This window comes from Fulmarus glacialis, unplaced genomic scaffold, assembly GCF_000690835.1.
Source record: "Fulmarus glacialis isolate BGI_N327 unplaced genomic scaffold, ASM69083v1 scaffold20767, whole genome shotgun sequence".
Classification (NCBI taxonomy): domain Eukaryota; kingdom Metazoa; phylum Chordata; class Aves; order Procellariiformes; family Procellariidae; genus Fulmarus; species Fulmarus glacialis.
Window position 1 is genome coordinate 17,860 of NW_009224053.1, and position 21,877 is coordinate 39,736.

General features: G+C 37.3%; 1 protein-coding gene across 1 annotated transcript; it reads right to left on the reverse strand.

Moving 5' to 3' along the window:
* Positions 1 to 1,023: 1,023 nt before the first annotated feature.
* On the reverse strand, positions 1,024 to 21,370 carry TECPR2 (tectonin beta-propeller repeat containing 2). Its single transcript, XM_009582039.1, has 6 exons — positions 21,361 to 21,370; positions 20,274 to 20,507; positions 16,424 to 16,572; positions 3,259 to 3,400; positions 1,832 to 1,981; positions 1,024 to 1,565 (listed from the first exon to the last, which is right to left on the reverse strand). Exons 2-6 carry the CDS (start codon positions 20,401 to 20,403, stop codon positions 1,408 to 1,410), a joined length of 729 nt encoding a protein of 242 aa, XP_009580334.1. The 5' UTR covers positions 20,404 to 20,507; positions 21,361 to 21,370; the 3' UTR covers positions 1,024 to 1,407.
* Positions 21,371 to 21,877: the final 507 nt, after the last annotated feature.

The window sequence follows — 21,877 nt, forward strand, 5'->3', positions numbered from 1 at the left end:
CACATTCTCACCTTGTACCATGTTTGTTCCAAGTTTAGTGCAGTACACACATGAATTACTCTGAAAGAGAACAGAGGTTAAAAAGAAAACACATCCTTTTCCATATGTATTAAGTTCTCAAAACAGAAACATCCCCACTTTTCAACTCCTGGCCTTTTCTGAAGCTGGCTCTTCTACAGTATTGGTTAGCAGCTGCTTAAAACATTCTGATGATTTATAAACTCAGAACAAACACAAAATTACTCCTCCGCCTACATACTGAATTCAAGTTCTCTCACCTATAGTTCTATTGCTTAAAAAAGATGAGGTATCTTTCAAAGAAGATTTAGAGTTTAAAGAAAAATAAACTGCATGATTAACTTAGGTTACTTCCCAGTTCATCACATACCTCTGCTGCAACATCTGTTACGTATAAGACACTTCAAAATTTAGCTAACATAGCTAAAAATCAGAATATTGTTAAGTATTTTCTCACAATATCATAATTTTTAATGGGATATATAGGTAATTCTATCAATTACCATTTTTCCTTTTAATACATCTAAGTTTGGTACTCAAAACAATTTGAGTCCAAATGTTAAAGCACTGGCTGGAGGCACAAATACAGCACAACAGGAATTATGAAAGCTGCCTTGTAAATTCCTGCGTTGTAGTACAAACCCAACATGCAACTTCTTCCTATTCCAAAGTGGGACTTACCCCCCAAAATCTGTCAGCGTCCTGATGGCTGTATGAGATGGGCAAAAGTCCCCCTGATATTACGTGTAATCCAAACTTCTCCCAAAATTATGAACGAAATTTCTAGAAATGGAAGGTTAGTATAGCCTTGCAGATATTTATATGGAAATGGATCAAACTAAGTCCATTTCAACACCAATGCTGTGTAATCATGATGTTCTGAGATCTTACTAAGAAATACTTTGCCATATTTTCTTCCATGCTGCAAGGGAAAATAATTCTAAATAGTCAGAGAGCGTTCCCATCAGTTTGGAGTTCCAAGTACAAGAAGAAATTGAGAAATGCTTAATGTTTCTGCTGTAGAGAAATATTTAATGCAACAGAATTCCTTCTCAAAATAAGTACACATGTATTAGTCTGCATGCTGTTGTGAAATAGTCACTTTCATTGCTAGTAAGATTAACTTAAGAGTTATATTTCCAAAGGAGCTTCTACAGTAGTACGGTATAACAATTGCAGTATGCCACACCTAAAGAGTCTCCCAAGAGATAATGGAACAAACATCAGAACTCACAGCTTGGGGGCTATTTAACAAGTCAGTTTTTCAATACAAAAGTGCTAATATCACAGGTCCCATATGAGTGGCTTTTAGATCCAACATTCTGTACATACATTACAAAAATTCTGTCCTTCTGGTTTTTTTTCTCTGCTTCACAAGCTTGAGAGACTTCATATCACTTCCCATTCATCTTCAAAATCATCAGGGTGAAGCAGAACAGAAGTGTCATTATTTTTCGGCAAACTATGGGAATGGCTAAAGGTCTTAGTGAGGCGCTGGAGAAGAGATCCTGAAGTACTGATCGCCCACAGTTCATCTAGAGGGGTCACTGCAAAGCATAAATTATCCATCTTTTAATTAAGGTAGCAGGTTCCAATTATAAATATTAAATAAATAATATTTGGATCTATTTTCCTAATTATACCGAGAGAAGTGTTTTATTAATGTGATAAAAGCACCCTTGGTGAAACTCTCACAGTCAACAAAGCATTCGGAGTATGCAGCTCTCCCTGCATATGGTCAGCTTGAGCACCATCAGGCAGAAGTCAAAGCAGGCATCACAATGTTTTGGACTGTCATGCAGAACCAACTTGCCTGTTAAACGTGAGACATTTCCAGGAATCTTCTTCCAGTAGTCTCCTGCTGGATTCTTGTCAGTAATGCCATATCGACGAGCTACATCTCCATTTGGACAGCGTGCCCAAACGGTCCTTGTACTTATAGCCAGCTGACAAGCCTGCAAACCTAAAGATAATTGAACATGAAGAGGGAATAACCACAGGCTTTCGTATATACTAAATACACTTGCAGGAACATTTATTAAGAGCAGATGGCAAGACTAGAAACTAGGGTTTTATACATTCTTATATTAATACTAGAGAAGAACTCTCCATTATAAAAGGCACAAAGAAATACCTAGTTTTCCAGGAGGCTTTCTAAGAAAGGATTGGCAAGAAGACAATTTAGGATTACTTATTTCCTTACATTGAATTTAGGGAAGTTGAACAGAGTAGCTGCTATTCGAATTTGAGCTTCTGGCCCTGTGTAAGCAGAGTATCAGAAAGTAGGCCACTTGCAGCACATGAAGCACCGGTGTACAAAAAAGCTTTTTAATTGCAGACTTTGTACTCACTGCATCTATTGACCATAAGGATATCACACTGTGGGTACATTTTGTTATGTGGCCACAGCCACAAGCAACAACCAATTAGAAGATCTTCGTAAACATACTTTTGGAGCCTCTGCTGTATTTTACTGCCACATGGGGAATAATCCAGCAGTTATAACTTTGGCTTGTCTAAAAATGGTTTTAACATTATAGACATTGTGGACTTTTTTTTTCCCTCTTCACAAGAAAGCAAGTACTCCACAACTAAGTGCCTTGTATTTATGCAGTGAAAAATCTTGAAAAACCAGACAGCATCAATACACAGTTATTTAGAAAGACACAACTAAAATTTAGTTTTATTTACAGGCAAGGCAAAAATGTAATTACCTAATCTAGAATGCATCCAGCACTCAGGATTAATAGAAAGATGTGCAAAATAGCATTAGGTTTTTGTTAGCCACATCTAGATAGGAACCCCATATTGTATCATGTTTAAATACAAAACTTCCCACAGCACAGTAGTCTCCTATTGCTTAGGAACACTGCTTTAGTTCTAACTGAAAGGGAACTGTACCATTTATTAATTCAGTGATAGCAGCCTGAAATAACACACAACAGAAATTAATCAAAAAAATCAGATTTCTCTTCAGTTAACTACTTAGTGTTTTTAAGTAAACCCATGGTCTTCTTTAAAAGATTACCCTTATCAAATACTTTACTATGTTTCTATAAATAAGTACACTTGATTGCTGAAAAAAATATTTTATTTAAGCATTGCTATCAATTTAAAAAGCAATGGGGGGGGAAAAAAACCCAACACAAACCCCCAAAAAACCCAGCAAAAAAACCCCAACAAAAAACCACCATTAAGGAAATGGCAGAAAGAATGAGGAACTGATGCATTAATTTTTACCTGGTACATGTTCCCAGTCAGTGCCTACAGGCATTTCATCTGTAATTCCAACTCGTACGTGGACATTCCATTTGCTATCAATTGCCCACAACATCTGATCATTTGGACTTGAATAAATGCTGACCAAGTTGATTCCTACTGGCTATAAAAATTAAGCACAGTATTTAAACTTTGTACTACTGTATCGTTATACTATTGTATCACTTGTTCTTAACAGAAGTACACAAGAAAAGTAAAATATTTACCAGATACCAAAGACAGAAAGAAATTTAACTGACATTTTATTTGTCATTGTACAAAATTACCCATTTTCCAAAAAGTCAATCCCTTCCTAAATAGAAAAGGAACATGCATGAATGTCACCCAAAGTTACAGATAAAGATATTAATATTTAATGTTCAGCATCCAAGTCTAATAATATTAATATTTGCTTAACCACTATTATTCCAATCAGGTACAGTTTCAGGTGCAAGTTGAAGAGGGAACTCTTCCACTGAAATGCACAAAGTGCAATGTTTTCCTCTTGCCTTCCTGGAAGTTTTCCTAATATAACTAAATCTGCACTTTATTTCTAAACATATACAAGCAGTACATTTTTACAGTCTGAATGTCTCCTCTTTGCAATGAAAAGGTGATCTGCCTTCTTCCCTGTACTCCATTCTACGGCAATACAACCACGGAACTCATTGCAGACCACTGCAGTTCTGCAGCAGCCACACCTGCAGGAGAGTATCCACAACACTATCTGTTAGCAAACGCAAGTTAAACACACTTTCCATTCTGCTCCCAGGCAAGTCCTTACTCTATCTGCTTCTACGCAGATTTGCCTTAACTACTGTTCAAAATTGGTGTTACTGACCCCAACATTTTACGGACGTCAAAGATGGTGATTTTGTAGCAAAAGATAACAGCCAACAGGTTTAGTGAACGCAAATATCCTGCAAAACATGTACTTTAAATAAAACGCAGATAAGAACAAGAAAAAATTTTTTTTCTCCACATCATCCTAATAAAGGCACTGAATAAGATGCCCTGAAACACATCATCACCTCACAAAAAAGCCCTGCATTTCTTTCTTTAGCCTCATAGGCATAAGCTGAATTTCCAGTGTGATAAATACAAGAGCAAGCAGCTCTTTGCATGTATAAGACTAGGAATACAGAAGCATAATCTGCACGTGTATATAAGCACACAACCCAGTCCCAGATGGGCTTTCTGTGTACATAACAGTTACCTGCTTTCGTTTTGCTTTTAAAATTCCGGTGCTAACTTGTGTCTGACCCAGCTATAACCAAGTTCGACTGGCATCACCAAATCAATCCTGTCTATTCAGGTTGCAAGGCCTTTGACAGACTATCTTCTCATGTTTGTGCTCTCATTAGGTACTTGCCCTCCGTTAGAAGCTTGAGGCTGGTAGAGGCTTGATGTTTACCTCTGGTCACAGTAAATTCACAGTCAATTCACAGGCTGCAGTTTGAACACTTACAGTAAGACACTAATTGTCTTGAAGAGTGTTGACTGCATAGAATATATAATTGCCTAGCTACTTCCAAATTAGTATTCTGCCATATTATAAATAAACTAAACTACTGTATCACAAAAAAAAAAAAACCACCACAAAAACAAACCCCCCCCAACAAAACCAAATCCAAACCCAACCAACCAACCAAAACCTAAACCAAAACAAAACCAAAACAGCCCATACAACTCTCCCCTCTGAACTTGCTGCCTCTTCACTGGAAGTTATCCTCACTCCTGGCGCTGTTCCTGTTTCTCCCCTCGATTTTTATTTGCTTCTTTCTATGGCTACTTTGGCTCTGATTCCTTCCTACTTCACCCTGTTCACCTCCCCACACCACTGTCATGGTGCCTCACTACTGTGCTGCTTCCAGCTTCATTACATCCCTCTCCATATTTCTGCTCTTGTAGTCCCATGTTTTCAAGTAAGGCAGCTGTGCAATTAATAGCTTGTCCAGACTGAATTACTGCACATAACAGGAGATCTTTTCCTTCTTTCTTTCTTTTTTTTTAAATCAACTTATCTCCTTCTCCTCGCAATATTCTTCTACCACAGTAACCTCTTCCTCAGATGTAGGACTTTCTGCCACTCTTCCCCCATCTCCTTCATACCACGAATTGCCAGTGTGTCTGTCTATGCTCCACCTCTGCAATACACTTCATGTTCCAACTGCAGTCCTTCACAAACTGTGCCAAACAGCTTGGTGTGACCCGTGTTACTGAACTGTTGGGATTTGTGCACCTTGCTCTCCACTCTTCCACATCAGGATCCCATTCCTCTCTTCCTCTGTCATTTGTCTAGAAAAGAATTCCCTGAGAAAGAACTGGAGGAATATTTTCATCTAGAAAGACTTACTGAGCACTTGCACCTAGTACCTAAGCCTGTGCATCACTACAGATTTACAGGTAGTGAAAGCTAAGAAAAGCAGACAAAACACCCCAAAGGGGTAGCATGAAAGGAGCTGCATGATGCTCAGCTAGATTGCTTCTGGTACCACCGCAGGTTCAAGTATAATCAAAGCAATGACGTGTACCCTATTCTGCAGCACCAATGTATCTAAGAAACAAGTGGAAATTATCAAGTTCAAAGTAACATCTCTACAAGCTTGGCAAAAAATTGTTCTCATTCTTTGTTTTTCTAAGTGAGCTCCTGTTTCCACCTCAAGTTTCTCTACCTCTCTGGGTATTTAACTTTTGGCTTCTCTTCCTTTTTCAGGCTACTCAGCTCCTTCTGATAAACTCGCATCAATTAAACAATCCTCCTACTCATTCTTGTGCAAAGGATCCAGGCAATACACTGATGGCAGCAACCTCCCCCTGCTCCACTGAAGCTTTCTGCTATGAAACAGACAGTAAAGGACACAACTGACAGGACATCTAGCGATATGATTCTATACAGCAGCTTTTGGCACAAAACAGTGACAAGACATTGGAAAACAAGTACAGGCAATTCTTAGAGCCTGTTGCAGAGGTTCTTCCTCTGGTTTTGCCTCTGGGTTTTGTGTTGGTATTTTTTGGTTTTGTTCATGGTTTTTTTTTTTTTACCCAGAAAGCAGCCATCTACAACAAAAAGGAGTTCTCATGGCTACCACAGTAGGGTGGATAACATTCATATAAAAAATTCTTGACATAATGTACCATTTTTTGGAACAATCATACTGACATAATCTCAGATATCCCTCATTTTCACTAAGTTTTAATTACCATAAGCATGCTTTAAGTATTTTATAATCTATATAACAAGAAACAGATCTCTACAGCTGCAGTTAAAGATGAAATAGAGTCCTCTCATAGCAGTAAAGAGAGGTATCTGTGCAAATTTATAAACCTGCTGATAACATTTCAGAGACTCATAACCATGAAAATTAATAAATTATTTCAGCATAGCCTTTTCTCAGCTGGTTTAACTTCCAATAGCATTCATGAGATTTATATACCTTGACCATGAAATATGTCATATTTGTAATTTACTGAAGAGTTTGGAATTTTAAAGAGTCTCTCACCAGTCTCTCAGCCTTCCTCCTCAGATGCTGACTCACCAAACTCTGTGTTTATACAGGTTTATCCACAATACTCATCACTGTGAGACTTGTTATGGAGCATTAATGGATTCAGTGTTATCTGATAAAAAATGGTGGAACATTGTTTTCCTTTTACTTGTGGTGCCAAAAATTTCTAAATTCAAAAAGCTCAGGACACTGACTGTCTTAGCCAAGAACAGAACACAGATCTTCCTGCCCTCTGGTCTTGTACCTCAGCTACAAAAACCCCAGTCGCTCTCTCGTCTTTTGAGGATTTCCCTCTACAACAATGGGCTGCAACACATGCCAACTACATACTTTTCAACATTTAAAACCACATTCTAAGAGCTGTGAACACTTTTATTGTTTGCTACAAATAAAAACAATGAAAAATAGTTTGCTAGTACCCACGTGTCTGATGAGAAAACAGTGCTGATAAAATGAAGTAAACTTGAAGGAAGCACTTAACCAACAAATTGTTAAACGAAATCAAGAAATTCTACCTGTGCTAAACATATTTAAGTTGTCCATTCGCTTTATAATTCTGTGCAAGTAATTTCCTTTCTTTCTGTAAACCACAGAGAAATAAGCTTCAGTGCAAGAACTTCATTTAAACAATAGTATCAAACAAAACCCAAAGTAAAAACTAATGCCATTTCCCCCTGCCACCCCCGACCTACTACTCAAAAGTTTTGTCTTATTGTAACTACTTCAGTCATGGCTGAACCCAAAACACAATGGTTCAACTTCCTTGTCAAGGAGGAAAGGACAAACACACACGCGCACACAAAAAAGGCATCAGAACATTTTCCACGTGACTTTTCAGGAGCAGAGTCCGTGTGTCAGCAGACCTCCACCATCTGTGTTCTGCTGCAAATATCCAGGATGAGGAAGACTAAACATAACATTCTCAGTCCAAGCCCAATCCTTTTTATAACAGGTTGGTGGCTACAAGCAGCACAAAAGCTGTCCTCACCTTCAAAAGACAAATCAGAAGCACCATCAGCTGGTCCAGGCCAGGCTGTAAGAAGGTCAGCTCAGAGATACTTCTCAACACTGTTGAGCATTATCTGTATATCAGACTAATCTGACTATTTTCATGGCTAACAGACATCCAGACCCCATTAACTAGTAAAACAAACAAAGAATGCAACTTAGAGAGACCCTCCCCCTCATATAGGCCTAACTATTTGCATATTATTTTCTGTGCTCCATTTGAATGAAGGTTGTAAAGCACTCTCAAGAAAGCACGAGCAACATAAGAGCAATATTGACCAGAATGTTTTGCATTCAGACTTTTGAAGAGAACAGCTTGCTAAATTAAGTGCCCTTTTTCCTCTGCAGGGAAGTTCAAGGCAATATACAAGAGCAGGAAAGATGAATCTGTGTTTAGTCTTCCTAGAAGCCACATGTTCTTCAGTAATGCTGCTGCTGAATTGTCAGAGAAAGACTCTTATTTATTGACTGAAAAACTGGAGCACTATTTTCCTCAGAAGCCTTAGAACAACAATATGACCCTTTCCCCCACTTTTCGCCTTTGGTGAATAAACAGACGAAGGCTTTAGTTGGATATCTCCAGTCTATGGCTGGCACAATCAGGAAGAAAAGGCAAAGCCAAGGAGTCTATTCCTTGACCTCTCTTTTGTCAACTCAATTTTTTTTATTCCAAGGGGTTTTCTCGCAGAAACATGGGAAAGACTACAACATATGGCATTCAAATCCTAGAAAGGTCATACCAAAGCCATGCGACTATTCAACATGATAAAGCTCAACAGAACCATAAAATACTTTCAAAATATTTAGTACAACTGTTCCTTACAAGCAATTAAGAAAAAATAACTAAAAATTTAATGCAATCCCTTTAAAGACCATACAAACTACAGGCCTACTCAGGTTTGCCCAACTGTCTTCTGGTCACACTGTCTTATAACTAAGATTATAAACTGTAGTGTAGGAGATTATAAACTGTCTGTAATTACTACTAGAGGTATTTTTAATAACATACTGAAAAAATGAACTATTAGGACAAGAATGACTAAGTTTTTACAGAAATTTATGTTAAGTAAACACTACGTGCAACAACTTCCCATGAGACAGAACATAATTTGGTATGAGGTAATAAAAACCTTGTATAAGCAAGGCTCTGAGTAACCAAGGCATTTTTTTGTTTTGTTTTTTAAAAACACACCTTTAACGAGCATCAGTAAAACACCCTCTCACGCAGGCTATGCCAGGTAAAGTGCACCTCTCTAGTTTTTGAAACTTAAATACCTTACCAAGGAAAAAGTAAAGCATTTTTGTAAGGTAAAAACACCCATGCATTTTTAAGTTCAGCCTCAGCTCTGCTTTGCTCTGACAATTTTAAAGTTATTAAACTGTTGCTTTTTCTGCCATTTTACTTTTTAATGTTTGTCCATTTAACACATTTGTGATGAAAATGCCACACACCTTTGACAGTAACAGAAATTCCCATTTCATTACTGCACTGCTTTATGAGCAAATGCATCTAATCTTTATGTGTTACAATTAAATTACATAACCGGGGTGGAAGCACCTATAAAAGTAAACCCTACAAACTCAGGGAGGGGGTAAAAAAAAAATTAAAAAAAAAAAAAAAAAAAATCAACAAATGTTGACCAATTCTGAAAAGTTACAATCTGTCAGGATGCAAAATACATCCTGTAAGCCACAGGAACACTGGAAATGCACTCAGAATACAACAATTACTACACATCTAGTAGTACTTATCCAGTGCTAAAGCTCTGGACTTTACCTGTCCTAGGTAAAGCGTGGTCCTAAATACAAGGCTATGCAAAGTGTTACACTACTGGATAAAAACAATAGTACTCCAGGCATCAGGGATCAGAAATGAAGTCACTGCCTCCCAGATAGATGATCCATTTACTAGACTACAGTCTAGACAAGACTGTTTGGCAGTTCTGTAGGAAGGGCCATCAGAGCAGGAGATACACCACAACCCAGCCCTCCAGCTGCCTGCGAAGGCAACTGATCGCTAGGCTGGTCTGCAAAGAGAGGTCGTCAGCACCTCGTCTGCTTACATCATCGTCATAAAATAGGGAGACAGTAATACACCATGAGGAGGGGCCTGCAAGCTCCTAATTCAAGATCAAAGGGTCTGATGTGCCCACCAGTTATCCCAGGGTGTCTCCTTACGCTGTGTGGACTTGTTGGCTCACTGATTGGCCATGCACTCTGAGCTTAGCATCCACCTTTGCTGTCCCAATTTACTTCACAAAAGCTAAGCTCCCAATTACAAACCTGTCAACTAGATCCAGCACCCCACAGCTTTTAAAATCAAGCAAGTTGACTGAAGTTCAGTCAACACAAAAAACAACAATAAAAACTGCTCTAACCAGAATTCAGAAAATGCAGATGTAGCTATAGTGAAAGTGAAAGAAAACAAAAACGTCCCCCAAACTCTTAGTTTATACTAGCACAAGTAATTTTTTTATGACTGTCTCTCAAAACCACTTTTCAAGGACTTCTATTTATTGAATACTTCAGGCTATCACTACCTCCAAGCACATGAACAATTCCACTGAAACCAAGGCGCGTGTTTGCTAAATCACAACATGTATCCTTTACCCATGAATTTTTACACTATTACGTTTTTAAGTAGAATAATTCTGAAAAACTCTCAAAACTCTACAATAATTGTAGCTATTTTATTTACCCAACTGTTAAATATATTTCTTAATCTCTCTGAAAAATAATTAAATATATAATTCTGTGTTAGCTAACCAAAATATAGACACGTTGGAAGAGCACAGATGTGAGGATGTTTCTAGTACTGAACAAATGAAAGTATGAAAACGGAAGGTTCTCCTTCCAACAATTTTTGTTTTCAGTGTAAGCTAGTCTTGTCAAAAAGCAAATATACCACCTTGAGATCATATTTCAAAAGGATACGGAAGGATCGTCTACTCAGTTTTCTGGGTGTATCTCATTTTGTGCACTTTTTGTGATCTGAAGCTTCTGGTGCTGATAATAATTGCTATCTAATGTGACAGGCTACATGCACACTTTTCTGAACATGGCGATAGCAATGCCTTAAAACAAGTATCAGAAGGCTAAAACTCCAAAGCAGAAAAATACAGTGAAATATAGTGACAGCATTTTTCTTAACTAGCAACAAAAAGGAAGATAATAAGCACTGAACTGAGCAATGAAATCAGCGTAAGGCAACTTTAGTAAAAATGCTGGAATTGCATTTTTTCAGTATCTAAAGCACCTTTTATGTAACTTACGATTTCTTAAGAAAGGCATGCCTGTAAAAAGTAGTACACATTTGAACTTAAACATTATGGTATTTTAAATCAGCTAAACAAAATACACTGCAGCAGGAACTTTAATCTCCTATACTTATTTGGAACCCACCTCAATATAGCTACTTTGACTACGGCCAATCATGGTTTTTCTCTACATCATCTTGAAAAGTGCGGTCCTCCAGGAAAATCCTCTCCCTATTAACATCTTCAGGAGGCCTCACTTGCGTAAAGATATACAGAACAATAGACTAGCTAGTCTCATCTACAGATAACCAAAAGGTTTAATGAGTGTATTACCTCTCCAACTAAGCAGAATTGGTCTAACAAAAGATACTTCCTCTGCATCTCATCTTAGTACTCCAAAGTAGAACTCATAGCAACTCAGAAAGATATCTGTGCAACAGCTAGGTAATGCAAGCTAGTCTGTACTAGTAAAAACAATCAGACTTGAAAAGAACAGTCATGTGGCTTATGCATTAGAAAGAACAGTTTTCCATGGCAAGTACTTTCAAAAGTAGCATGGATGATTCTGAAGTAGAAGTTATGAAGTGTTTTCAACAGAAAAATCCCTCCCCCTCCAAATATCCAATCGTTGAAGATCATTTCAAACAAGCCCTTCCTACATTTCAGCTTTGATTTTGGCACCTACCAAGAAAGGTGTAATGGCAAAACCTGATCTTGAGGAGTGCTCACCGCTTCCTCCTGTAAGTACCACTTAACACAAAACTGGCCTTAATAATAATAGAAACCTCACTGAAAAATGTAAAGGCAAAGCAGATGGGAGAGGAAGAAAGTCTCCAGATCTGCATTAAGTGTTCTTTAAGGCAAGCAGAACTTTAAATAAAGAGAGAAAAGGAAACAAAGATCATTACAACCATTTCTAACAAGTCACCACTCATCCGTAAGGCACAATCAACCTCCTTACACTGTACATAGATTAAGAGAAAGGAAGGTATTGAAAAGAAATGAAATCTAGCATGTATTGTTTTTGCAGAATTACAGAGAAAATTCCTAAATTTCAAATTATATTTTTAACTACTATTTGCTTCATAGTTTTAACAATTTTTGACTGACAGTGAAAGTGTGAACAGCCTTGACTTTTGTGTGTGTGTGTGAGGGAAAAAAAAAGCTCCTCCTAGGATCAGTAAGAATTTTGACTATCTTCTCTTACCTATGATATCAAGCTTAAAATATAAAGAGGCAATTACTAGGTTGTTTATGGGAAGAGTAGTAAAGCAAATGTTTTTCTAACTTGAAATGCACATACTGCAAGAGACCATTCTATGGCAAATAAAGTTAAGCAGTAGTCTTCTGCTGAGACCCTAGGAACCACAAAGGATCAACGAAAGCTTTACACGGTAGCCAAATAGCAAACATCTCCTTAAATAAACCCCCTTTACTCCACAGCTTGAACAAGCTATGCAGGTATTTAAATAAACCTCTCAATTTAATAAAATTGCTTTTTCAATTTGGAACGGGCTGCCCAGGGAAGTGGTTGAGGCACAATCCCTGGAGGTATTTAAAAGACATGTAGATGTGGTGCTTAGGGACATGGTTTAGTGGTGGACTTGGCAGTACTAGGTTAAAGGTTGGACTTGATGATCTTAAAGGTCTTCTCCAACCTAAATGATTCTATGATTCTAACGAAGCAAATGGCAATTAATAAAATGTTTAATCTATTTTTAGAGTAAGAATGATTGTTTATAAGCAATAGATGATCGGTCACTCATTACAAATACTTGTCCTGATCTTTGTTTCCTTTAATCCTCTTAAATAAAGTTCTGCTTATCTGATAGATCCCTTAATGTAAATCCGAGAAGGTGGATCTTAAGGCCAGTTTTTATGTTAAGTAGTACTTGTAGGAAGTGAGCATTTCTCAAGATCAGACTTTGGCTCTGCATCTTTTTCAGAAGATGCCAAAAATCAAAGCTGAAATGTTGAAAGAATTCTTTTCAAACAAGCGTTCAACTTCAAGGGGACCTTTTAAAGCAATTTGACGATTTTTAACTCTTGATCAACTTCTACTCCATAATCACCCAAATTAGTCTTATTGACTATATTAATTTTATATTTCATTTTAAATTATTATTTCTTTAGGCCAGGAATCTGAAAAGCATTTAATCTTCATAAATATACATGCACACACATATAGAAACATACTCTATAGTACCTACATAAATAATATTCATATTTCTTGCCTTTTTTTTTTTTAAATTAAATTTAATGTATATTGAGGCATGCTACAGCAGATAATAGTTTTATCCTGTATATTAATAAATAGAATGAAAACTACTTTCTATTTCCTGGACTAAAATAATTTCATCAAAGAATTTTGATCAGCTTTGTTAATGTCCTTAAAGCAGCTTCCAAAAAGCTGCTTAACTACATAATTATTTTGACTTCTAAGACTGGAGAACAGAATGGATGAAGCACAAAAACACCTACATATAAACTACTACTGCTGACGATACTGTAATGATGTTATCAACCACTTCTGAAGAGTTGGATAAAATAAGAGGGAGGGCAGAGAATATAAAATTTTATTTTTCATCTCAAGAGATACTGCAGTGGGGAGTTACAAAGGGGAGAGTAACAAATGAGTATGGTTTTAGTCTAAGATTAAAAAAACCATACAGCATCACAGAGCAAATACTGAAATTACATTCACTGATTTTAGCATAAGTAAAATCTCATCAAAACTATTGTCTCTGAATACCTTCATGAAGTTTTGCAAAGATGGATGCTGTGCAATTGCAGCACTCCTTTAACGAGAAGTGGCACCATAAAAGCAGAGGCTGTAGCTGCTCACGAGCTGCTCATGAGTCATGAGATCTGGGATATGGCAAGTCATATTGGCTCTGACATTTACTAGGGAATGTAATATCCATAGTTGGTTTTAAATTACGTTATTTGAGAATGCTCCTGTACTTAAAGGAAGGGAAAGTCAATTTTTATTTCCTTCTTCAAACAGAAAATGACTGAATCATTCACAAATACTTCTTACAGTATTTCTGTTGTTCTGAAGATAAAGTGAGGCAGCATGAACTGTGTCAAAGTCAATTAAGGGACAAATAACAGTAAGGTGCTGCTAATAAGGAAATATTGTTCATGGAATAGTCCACTTTTCAGCCATCATGTTATATTTGTTATCCAAACACTAAGCTAGCATTTGAAAATCATTTTAAAGTTCACATATTTCATTTTGCATTAAGCCTTTGTAAAAGCATGAATGGCTGCTCCTTCAGTACTTTAATGTTTTGTTTTAACATGCTGGAATTGTCTCCAAATGAGCATGTAACCCATAAGTTTTCATGTTCTCTGCAAAAAAAGTTTGAATTTTTGCCCTTTCGTACTGACTCATTAAATTTGCAATGTCAGGTGTTGGCAAGATAACAGGAAAGAGAATGAAACTGCTCTGGGTATCAGAAGGTTATCATTTTGTAAGGCAACATCATCCAGCTTCCTCAATAAGCTAATAGGAAATAATTTGATTTTCAACCTTGTCCAATTAAAGACTTTCTACACAAGGAAGTCACTGCTAAATAATGAGCCACAGCAAATCCTGATTTTTTGTAAATACCTTTGTATTGAGTAGTTTAATCTTCTTCAATGGAGGAGTAGAGAATGCACGTAGTACAGACAGAATAGTATCAGTGTAGAGAAACAGCTTTTCAGGCTATTTTCCTGGATAGACAAATCTTTGGTAAGAAGATACTACAGAGTTTAATTCTCTGTCTCTTGGCAAATTCAGTTTAAGTGGAACACATCCTGGAATGTGTTTTCCCCCCCTTCCTAAGAATACTACCCTTATGGAAGACATCATCACTGATATCCTCAGTCTCCTCTTACTGCTGCCCTACCCCCCTGTTAGCAGGAAAAATTTGTCTCTTACAGATTACATCAGAAAGACCCACTTGCAGCACACAAAGAATGAGCAGTGTAATCTAGCCCTTGTTGCAAATGATATTGGTACTTTATCAGTCTGTTCTGCTGTTCTGCAAAACAAAGTGCCATTTCTCCAGGTCTGACTGACCGCATTCCCAGCACAAAAGAACAAGCCTAACCAGTGCTGTGCTAACTCATGGGATGCAAATCTGCAGTTTCCTTTCCCTGTTTCCCTGCCCTTCTTTGCTGTTACACTGAGATTCACAGGAGCAGCTAATAATTGGCTGATGAGAGATAAGCAGAACTAAAAGCAAATGATGTAAAAAGCAAATAAGCTATTGCAACTCCACTGCCAGAGATTTACTTTTATTTCTTAATACGTCCTTTCAAAAGTACCACGCATTTCAAAATCTTCAAGAGAAATTCTGTAACATTATAAAATGTAAATCAAGTATGCAAACACATCCAATGCTACTATGCTAGATCAGCAGACAGTTCAAGTGATTTTGTGCCAAGGAGCAAAGAATGAAATCAGTAGTCAGAGGTCAGCTCCAGTACAGCAGTCGCAACCCACAACACAGAAATTACACCCACTTCATAGTTTAACTTGCAAAGTATTAGAGCAGCAATGAAAGCGAGCACTGAAGTTTAAGAAGAGATTAAAAAATAAACCACACGCTGGAGAAACATATTTTGTCCATTCTCTATATTCAGAAAAGATGCTCCCAAGGTACTTTAGGAGGCTTTTTTCCACTCTGATCCTCCCAGCTGGCATGTAGAAAGGATAAAAAGTTTGCCCATTCTGGGAACAAGGGAGAAGAGCTGCAATTGTACTGCACACTTACTAACCACTGGATGATAAGGAAAGTCCCTAAATCCAGGCACAGCACCCTGGCAATCATTCCAGACTCACAGGGGTGAAGATAAAGGAAAAGGGAGGCAGGCACTTCAGCACCATGCCACTTGAGCAGAGCCTCCTCACACCCTCGGCTTTGTGCTGTCTGCCAATTCAGCCTCTTGGCTAGCATACAGCAGGTATTCAGTATACGGTTCAAGGCTGCATTCTACTACATGCCTATAAAGCTGCTGTGTTATGAGAAGAGTAAACTTTCATTAAGGATAGAAAGGAAAACAAAACCTTTCACTTTTTTTGGGGAAAAAAAAAGTTATTTTTAACAATTAGATGATTTTGGGATGACTTATGGTAATAAAGCAGCATATTCAGAGTACATTTTACAGACCCTGGGTTTGTGTGGGGGTTTTTTTGTTTTGTTTTGGGGTTTTTTGTTTTTGAGAGAAATCCTGTAGAATTCAAACATGTGGCAGAAAGTTTTAAGCTACACATTTAAAATCTGGCCCTACTGTTTTCCATGAGTATTAAAATTTTTCTTTTTTTTTCAAATGCATAGAGCTAAGCCACTGGGTTACAAAGAATTGTAGTCAACATTTTACCTGCATAGGTGGCTCAATCATTATCCATGCAGGAAGCATCAAACTTGGGTTAAGAGGTTGAGTTCCTACACGGAAATAAATGCCACCACTGGTGTCACAGGCCCAAACATGCTGATTTCCACAGGTCAAGCTGATCAGCTTTACAGCACCTAATAACAAAGAGACCATTAGCAAACTGGCATTCTCCTTTCAAATTCAGCTAATAACGAGAACTTTTATTTAGACTTGATTGTATTAAACTAGCTTTAAACCCAGTCACACAAAAATTATTAAAAGTTAATACAACTTGTGAGAGAAAAAAATCACAGGATACAATGAATAAAACCAACAGGTAGTGTATGTGAGGTCTCTTTTAAATCTAAAAATAAATATTTTAGTCATAGGATACTGCAATTTCTAAAGCACACTAAAAATACGCTATTAAAATAACGAAATTCAAGCAGGGAAACATTCTGTGACAAATGTTATCAGTGCCTAGACAAACTTCCACATGACCTGCTGTGAACTTTTCTCTGTAGCTGCCCGTGCTTGTAGGTTTTTAAAGGTGTTGATCTGCTAATACATTCAGCAAAGAACATTCCTAATGCTGCCAGCACTTTAAAAATATAAGAACATATGGATTATGCATTTCAGTGTTAACATACCAGTGTCACATCTGGAGCTGATTTTCAAATGGATTTATATTCAACAGTGTACATATTTATTACACCTATCTCAAAAGTACAGCAGTATTTTAACCCTACGTAAGTCAGCACAATGAAAACAAAGCTGCCAAATAAGTATGTTTTGGAATTTTGGCGTGGTTTGTTGGGTGGTTTTTTTTTTTTTGCATACCCAATCGCACCCATCAATCTTGGTATTAAAAGTTTGCAAAGACAGTAGAGAAGCATACCTGATATTTTAGACTAAAAAGAACTGCTAGTTAACTGTCAACTGGAACTCTTACTCTTTCACGTTCATTTTAAAATAGCCATGTGATGTAACATACGTAACATTTGATTTTTTTTTTCTCCCAGTGTTGGGACAACACAATGCTAAGTAATGGAAAACATGTTCTACAGAAAGAGGGACCCAATCAGTACCGATATACTCCAGAAGGAATGCCCTGGTCAGACTCCAAAGTAAAGACTCTAAAAATAGGCCTCGCTGGTTGACTGAACATGCAAGTGCTGCTTGGGATATCCCATTCTTGGTAACAGTTCTCTCCTCAGTGATGTGAAATCTGGCAACAAATCCTTGTAAAGTGCATCACATACAGCATTCCTTAAAGAGGGGGTGCATTTTATTCTACAAAGTGCAAGTTTAAAGCATTTATTTCTGCAGAAGGCAATACGCCCTGTCGTAAAGGCTTGCTGGGGGAAAGAACAGAGAACAACAGGACTACACAGCTTTATCTTTTAGTTATCTGTAATAGCACACAGATCTTCTCACTAAACAAAATTATTTAACTTTCTGAATCATAGGAACTTGAATTAATTCATCTCACCCCAAAGTTTCCTTTAATCATACAGCTTCGTATTAAAAAAAAAAATGACAAAACTATACACAAAAGCTTCTACTGCTTGGGATACGAACATCTAGAACAACTTTCTTTTGCTTGACATACAGCTACAAAGTCAAAATCTTACTTAAAACCTCATTTTTCCTTCTGATACAAAGTATGACTCGAAGTACTGGCTTTGTCACATGATGTCTCAGCTGTTGAAATGTTCTCATCCAAACAAGCATCAGAGCACTCAAACATGGAATCACATATCACCTACTCAGCATAGCTGATATTATTTATGTCTACAGTACAATTTGATATTCAAAAATGCAGCCCTTATGTAAATGTTTTGGGGTTTCTCCCTCCTCCCACTTACTGTTTTTATCTTAGGAGAAGGTCATGCTAACCACATTCATCTACTGTTTAGAGAAAGTAGCATGATTCAGAGGCATTGTTTATTGTTGAAACCTAAAGGTCATTCTACTGTGTTTAGAAACCTTGATACCGATAGTGGAACTATAATCAAAATAATTTACTAGATACTACCCCTAGTACATAGTGTAAAGGCAAGAGGAAGATACTACCAACATAATATAAATATTTCAACATTAATGCTGGCAACCCCATCACTTCCATACAGAATTCTGAATTGCATTTTACAGCAACTTGCTTCCCCCCACCTCAAATTACAGTCCTAATGTTTCAGGAGTAAACTTAAACATACACTTGAACAGTAAGAATAGTTTTCCAACTTCTTCAGCTCCATTAGAGCAAATAAAGGCTCTTATATTGTAACCATGGATATGCACTATCTTTTTAGCAGTGATCTACCATACACGTTTAATTGTAGGAAAAATGACTAAAACATTTTCATTTTCACACTTAAGTGTGAAACCCTTAAGCGTGAACCCACAGTGACAGGTAAAGTGGAGTGTTTGAAGTATTTCCTGACCCCAGATTTCTGCAATACCACCACAGACTGCCGCGAAGCTAACAGGAACAGACAAATGTAAAGGTTGAACTTGTGAACTGCAGAAGTTCACAAGCCAGATATTACAGTCAGCTAGCACCAATTACACTGACTTCCTTTATGAATGCTTTGAGATTTTCAGACAATAGCAAGAAGTTATTTATTATTTCAGTTAAACAGTTATCATCTAAACTGCTGGAGAGCAACGGTATCATGAGAAAAGTTTCAAACTCTACTAAGCAACATGAGAAGAAGAGTGTGGACAAACCTATTCTGTAGGTCAGTGAAAGTAAAAGGCATCAAGCAGTGCTTAAGCTATGGTATGATTAGTGATTTGGAACCAATTCATCAGGTCTTGAAAACCTGGTATAACTAGCAAACAAATTAATTTTAAAGGACACATTTTAAAAAGTTTTCCATGAAGTATTACAAATTGTATACTAAAATTGTACGTGAGGCTTAAACTCTGCCAGCTGTGTCTGCCTTTCTTTAACCCTGAAGTTAAAATTGTTTGTCTGTTCTCAGACCAGTCATGAACATTGCCATTAAAAATGGAAACACTGCAGAACTGTTGAGTTATTTTTTAAATGGTGTGAGAACAGTGCATAGTCTCCATTTCTTTTATCTTCTCTTGAAACAGGAATGCAGGTTAGCATGAAGGATGTTCTAACAGCTAGACTATCAAAGAAATAAATCTAATTGGAATACTACTGATGAAGCTGACAAGTGGCCTGATTACCCCAGAGCCAAACTGGGAGGATATTTTAACGATCAAAACATGGTCAACAACCTTGGTCTTATGCCTAACCAAATAAAAAGAGCAGTTAACCAGCAGCACGTTCTTAACATTATGCTGAATCATACGATCGGTATAAACCTGAACATAAGAGTGTTATCAGCTGCATCACTTACGGATGATGCAACTCTTGGAGCATAATTTTTCCTTGACAGGATCCTAATGAAGCTTTGACCACTCTGTTAAGAAAGCATTTAACCTCAAAATTCAGGGCCTTGTGTATGGAACTGCCCAGTATCACACGATTACGGTTACACTGTAGTACAAGAACTAGACTAGTTAAAGCCACTGGTACACCTGCACAGCACTGTGTCAGGCTGAGTTGTCTCAGACTGACAAACTGTAAGAAGCACATACACATGTATCTTGCAAACAGCAAACATGCTGTCTCCAGCAAAAGGCTAAATGAAACACTTTGAAAGCCATAGTTGTTCCTGATGTTTTACAGTTCTCTGCTGCGAGGCCCATTGTGTAAGATACTATTTAAACCACTAAATGTAATATTCCATGTCAGTAAACCAAAAGATACTTCTGAAGGAAAATATCGACTGTCTGCTAAGAGAGTTAAGAGACAGTCTATTCAATAAAAATGTCATACCTAGTTGAGAGAGATCCAGTTTTGTCCAATGCATTCCTGTTGGACAGCTGGATGAAAGTGTTCTGATAAATATCTGCCCAAGAATATCCAAACCCCAAATGGCATCCTGGCAGGCAGAGTAGTGCACCATTTCAGCGCCCGGTGGCAGCTGCACCGTAGAAGGACGAAACTGAGGATTCTGATCGCTGACACAAAACAGATCCTTGTTGCTTTGGCACAACCACAGAAAGCTTCCTATGGAAAGGACATTTCTGTTATTAAAATCATTCCTAATCCACTCTGAGAAAGCTTACACATCTGCTTCTTCTGAAAAAATGATCAGTATATTTGAAGACAAAACTAAGGCTTCTTGGCTATGTTCATAGGGTAAGATTTTGAAGTACAAATACACATCCCAAGCCCTTATCTAGGTATCTAAATACTCCCTTTCTCAAATCAAGTATGTAGGAAGTGATCTCATTTGAAGAAACATCTCATTTAGAGAAACTAATAGAGAGAACACATATATAGCAGTGCACTATCACTTCCTTTTATTCTTTTGCTCTTATTTATCCTTGATAATTGCCTTTGATAAACAGCATTCCTTTTCAGCTCTAAATCACACATTTTGCCAATAAAGCTAGTGTACTTAGATAACGCAATTGCTAACTATTGTAACTAGCAGTGGCATTCCTTAGTGTGGTCACACTTTTACTGATAAAATGTGCAATTTTGCTGCAATAACTGCACTGACAGGAGAAGTACTTGGTTAGTATAGGCATTCCAGCAAAGCATGCTCCAAGATTTCATATTACAAATTCTGGCAATTCATGCTGCGGCAATTTAGGAAGTTACTGCTTCTAAAGGACTACCCATTTCTCTGTTGGATGCCACTCCACACCAAAGGTGGCAGAGGAACTGTATGCTTTTTTTTTATCTCCAGTAGTTTTACAGATGTATTACCACCTTACTTCAAATATTTTAGATCCCTGCACACAGAAAATGCATCCAAAATCTGAAGTAATTCAGGATATTTAATTACTTACACCATCAATTCCACTCTATTTAAAAATCAGCTATTATATGCCTGCACTGCTGATTCACTAACCTTCTTTAGATGAAGCTGTGGAAGCCAACACAAAAATCCATTTTGTCGCAGAAGCAGTACCACGAGGCACAATATTATTCCAGTAAGTGCCTTGAAAGAAAATACAGAGTGATATTAATATGAAACTTAATTTTCTATTAAAATTTGTTATTATTTAAAATGTTACCATTTTAAAGAAATTCTATTGCAATCAATTATTAAATTGATCTAGACAAGATTTTCTATGTAAATCTTTCAAGAAACTATTGGGGGGGGAGAAAACAACCTCCTCCTGACACATACGTAATGCGTATGTACACGCACACAGAGAAAACTGGGAATGCAGAAAAGCAGGAGAAGGGAGAAGATTAATGACTCTCGCGATTGAAGTGCTGCAATGGATGGCTATAAGGTCTTCAGAAGGGACAGGCGAGGAAGGAGAGGCGGTGGAGTAGCCCTGTATGTTAGAGAGTGCTTCGATTGTCTAGAGCTCAATGATAATGATGATAAGGTTGAGTGCTTGTAGGTAAGGATGAGG

Excerpts from the sequence above, each read along its gene's own strand:
- TECPR2 (XM_009582039.1), bottom strand. The coding sequence starts at position 20,403 with ATGGTGCACTACTCTGCCTGCCAGGATGCCATTTGGGGTTTGGATATT. Across the intron at positions 16,573-20,273 it reads ACTGGATCTCTCTCAACTAG|GTGCTGTAAAGCTGATCAGC; the intron begins GTATGACATTTT and ends CTTTGTTATTAG. Across the intron at positions 1,566-1,831 it reads AAATGTCTCACGTTTAACAG|TGACCCCTCTAGATGAACTG; the intron begins GCAAGTTGGTTC and ends TATGCTTTGCAG.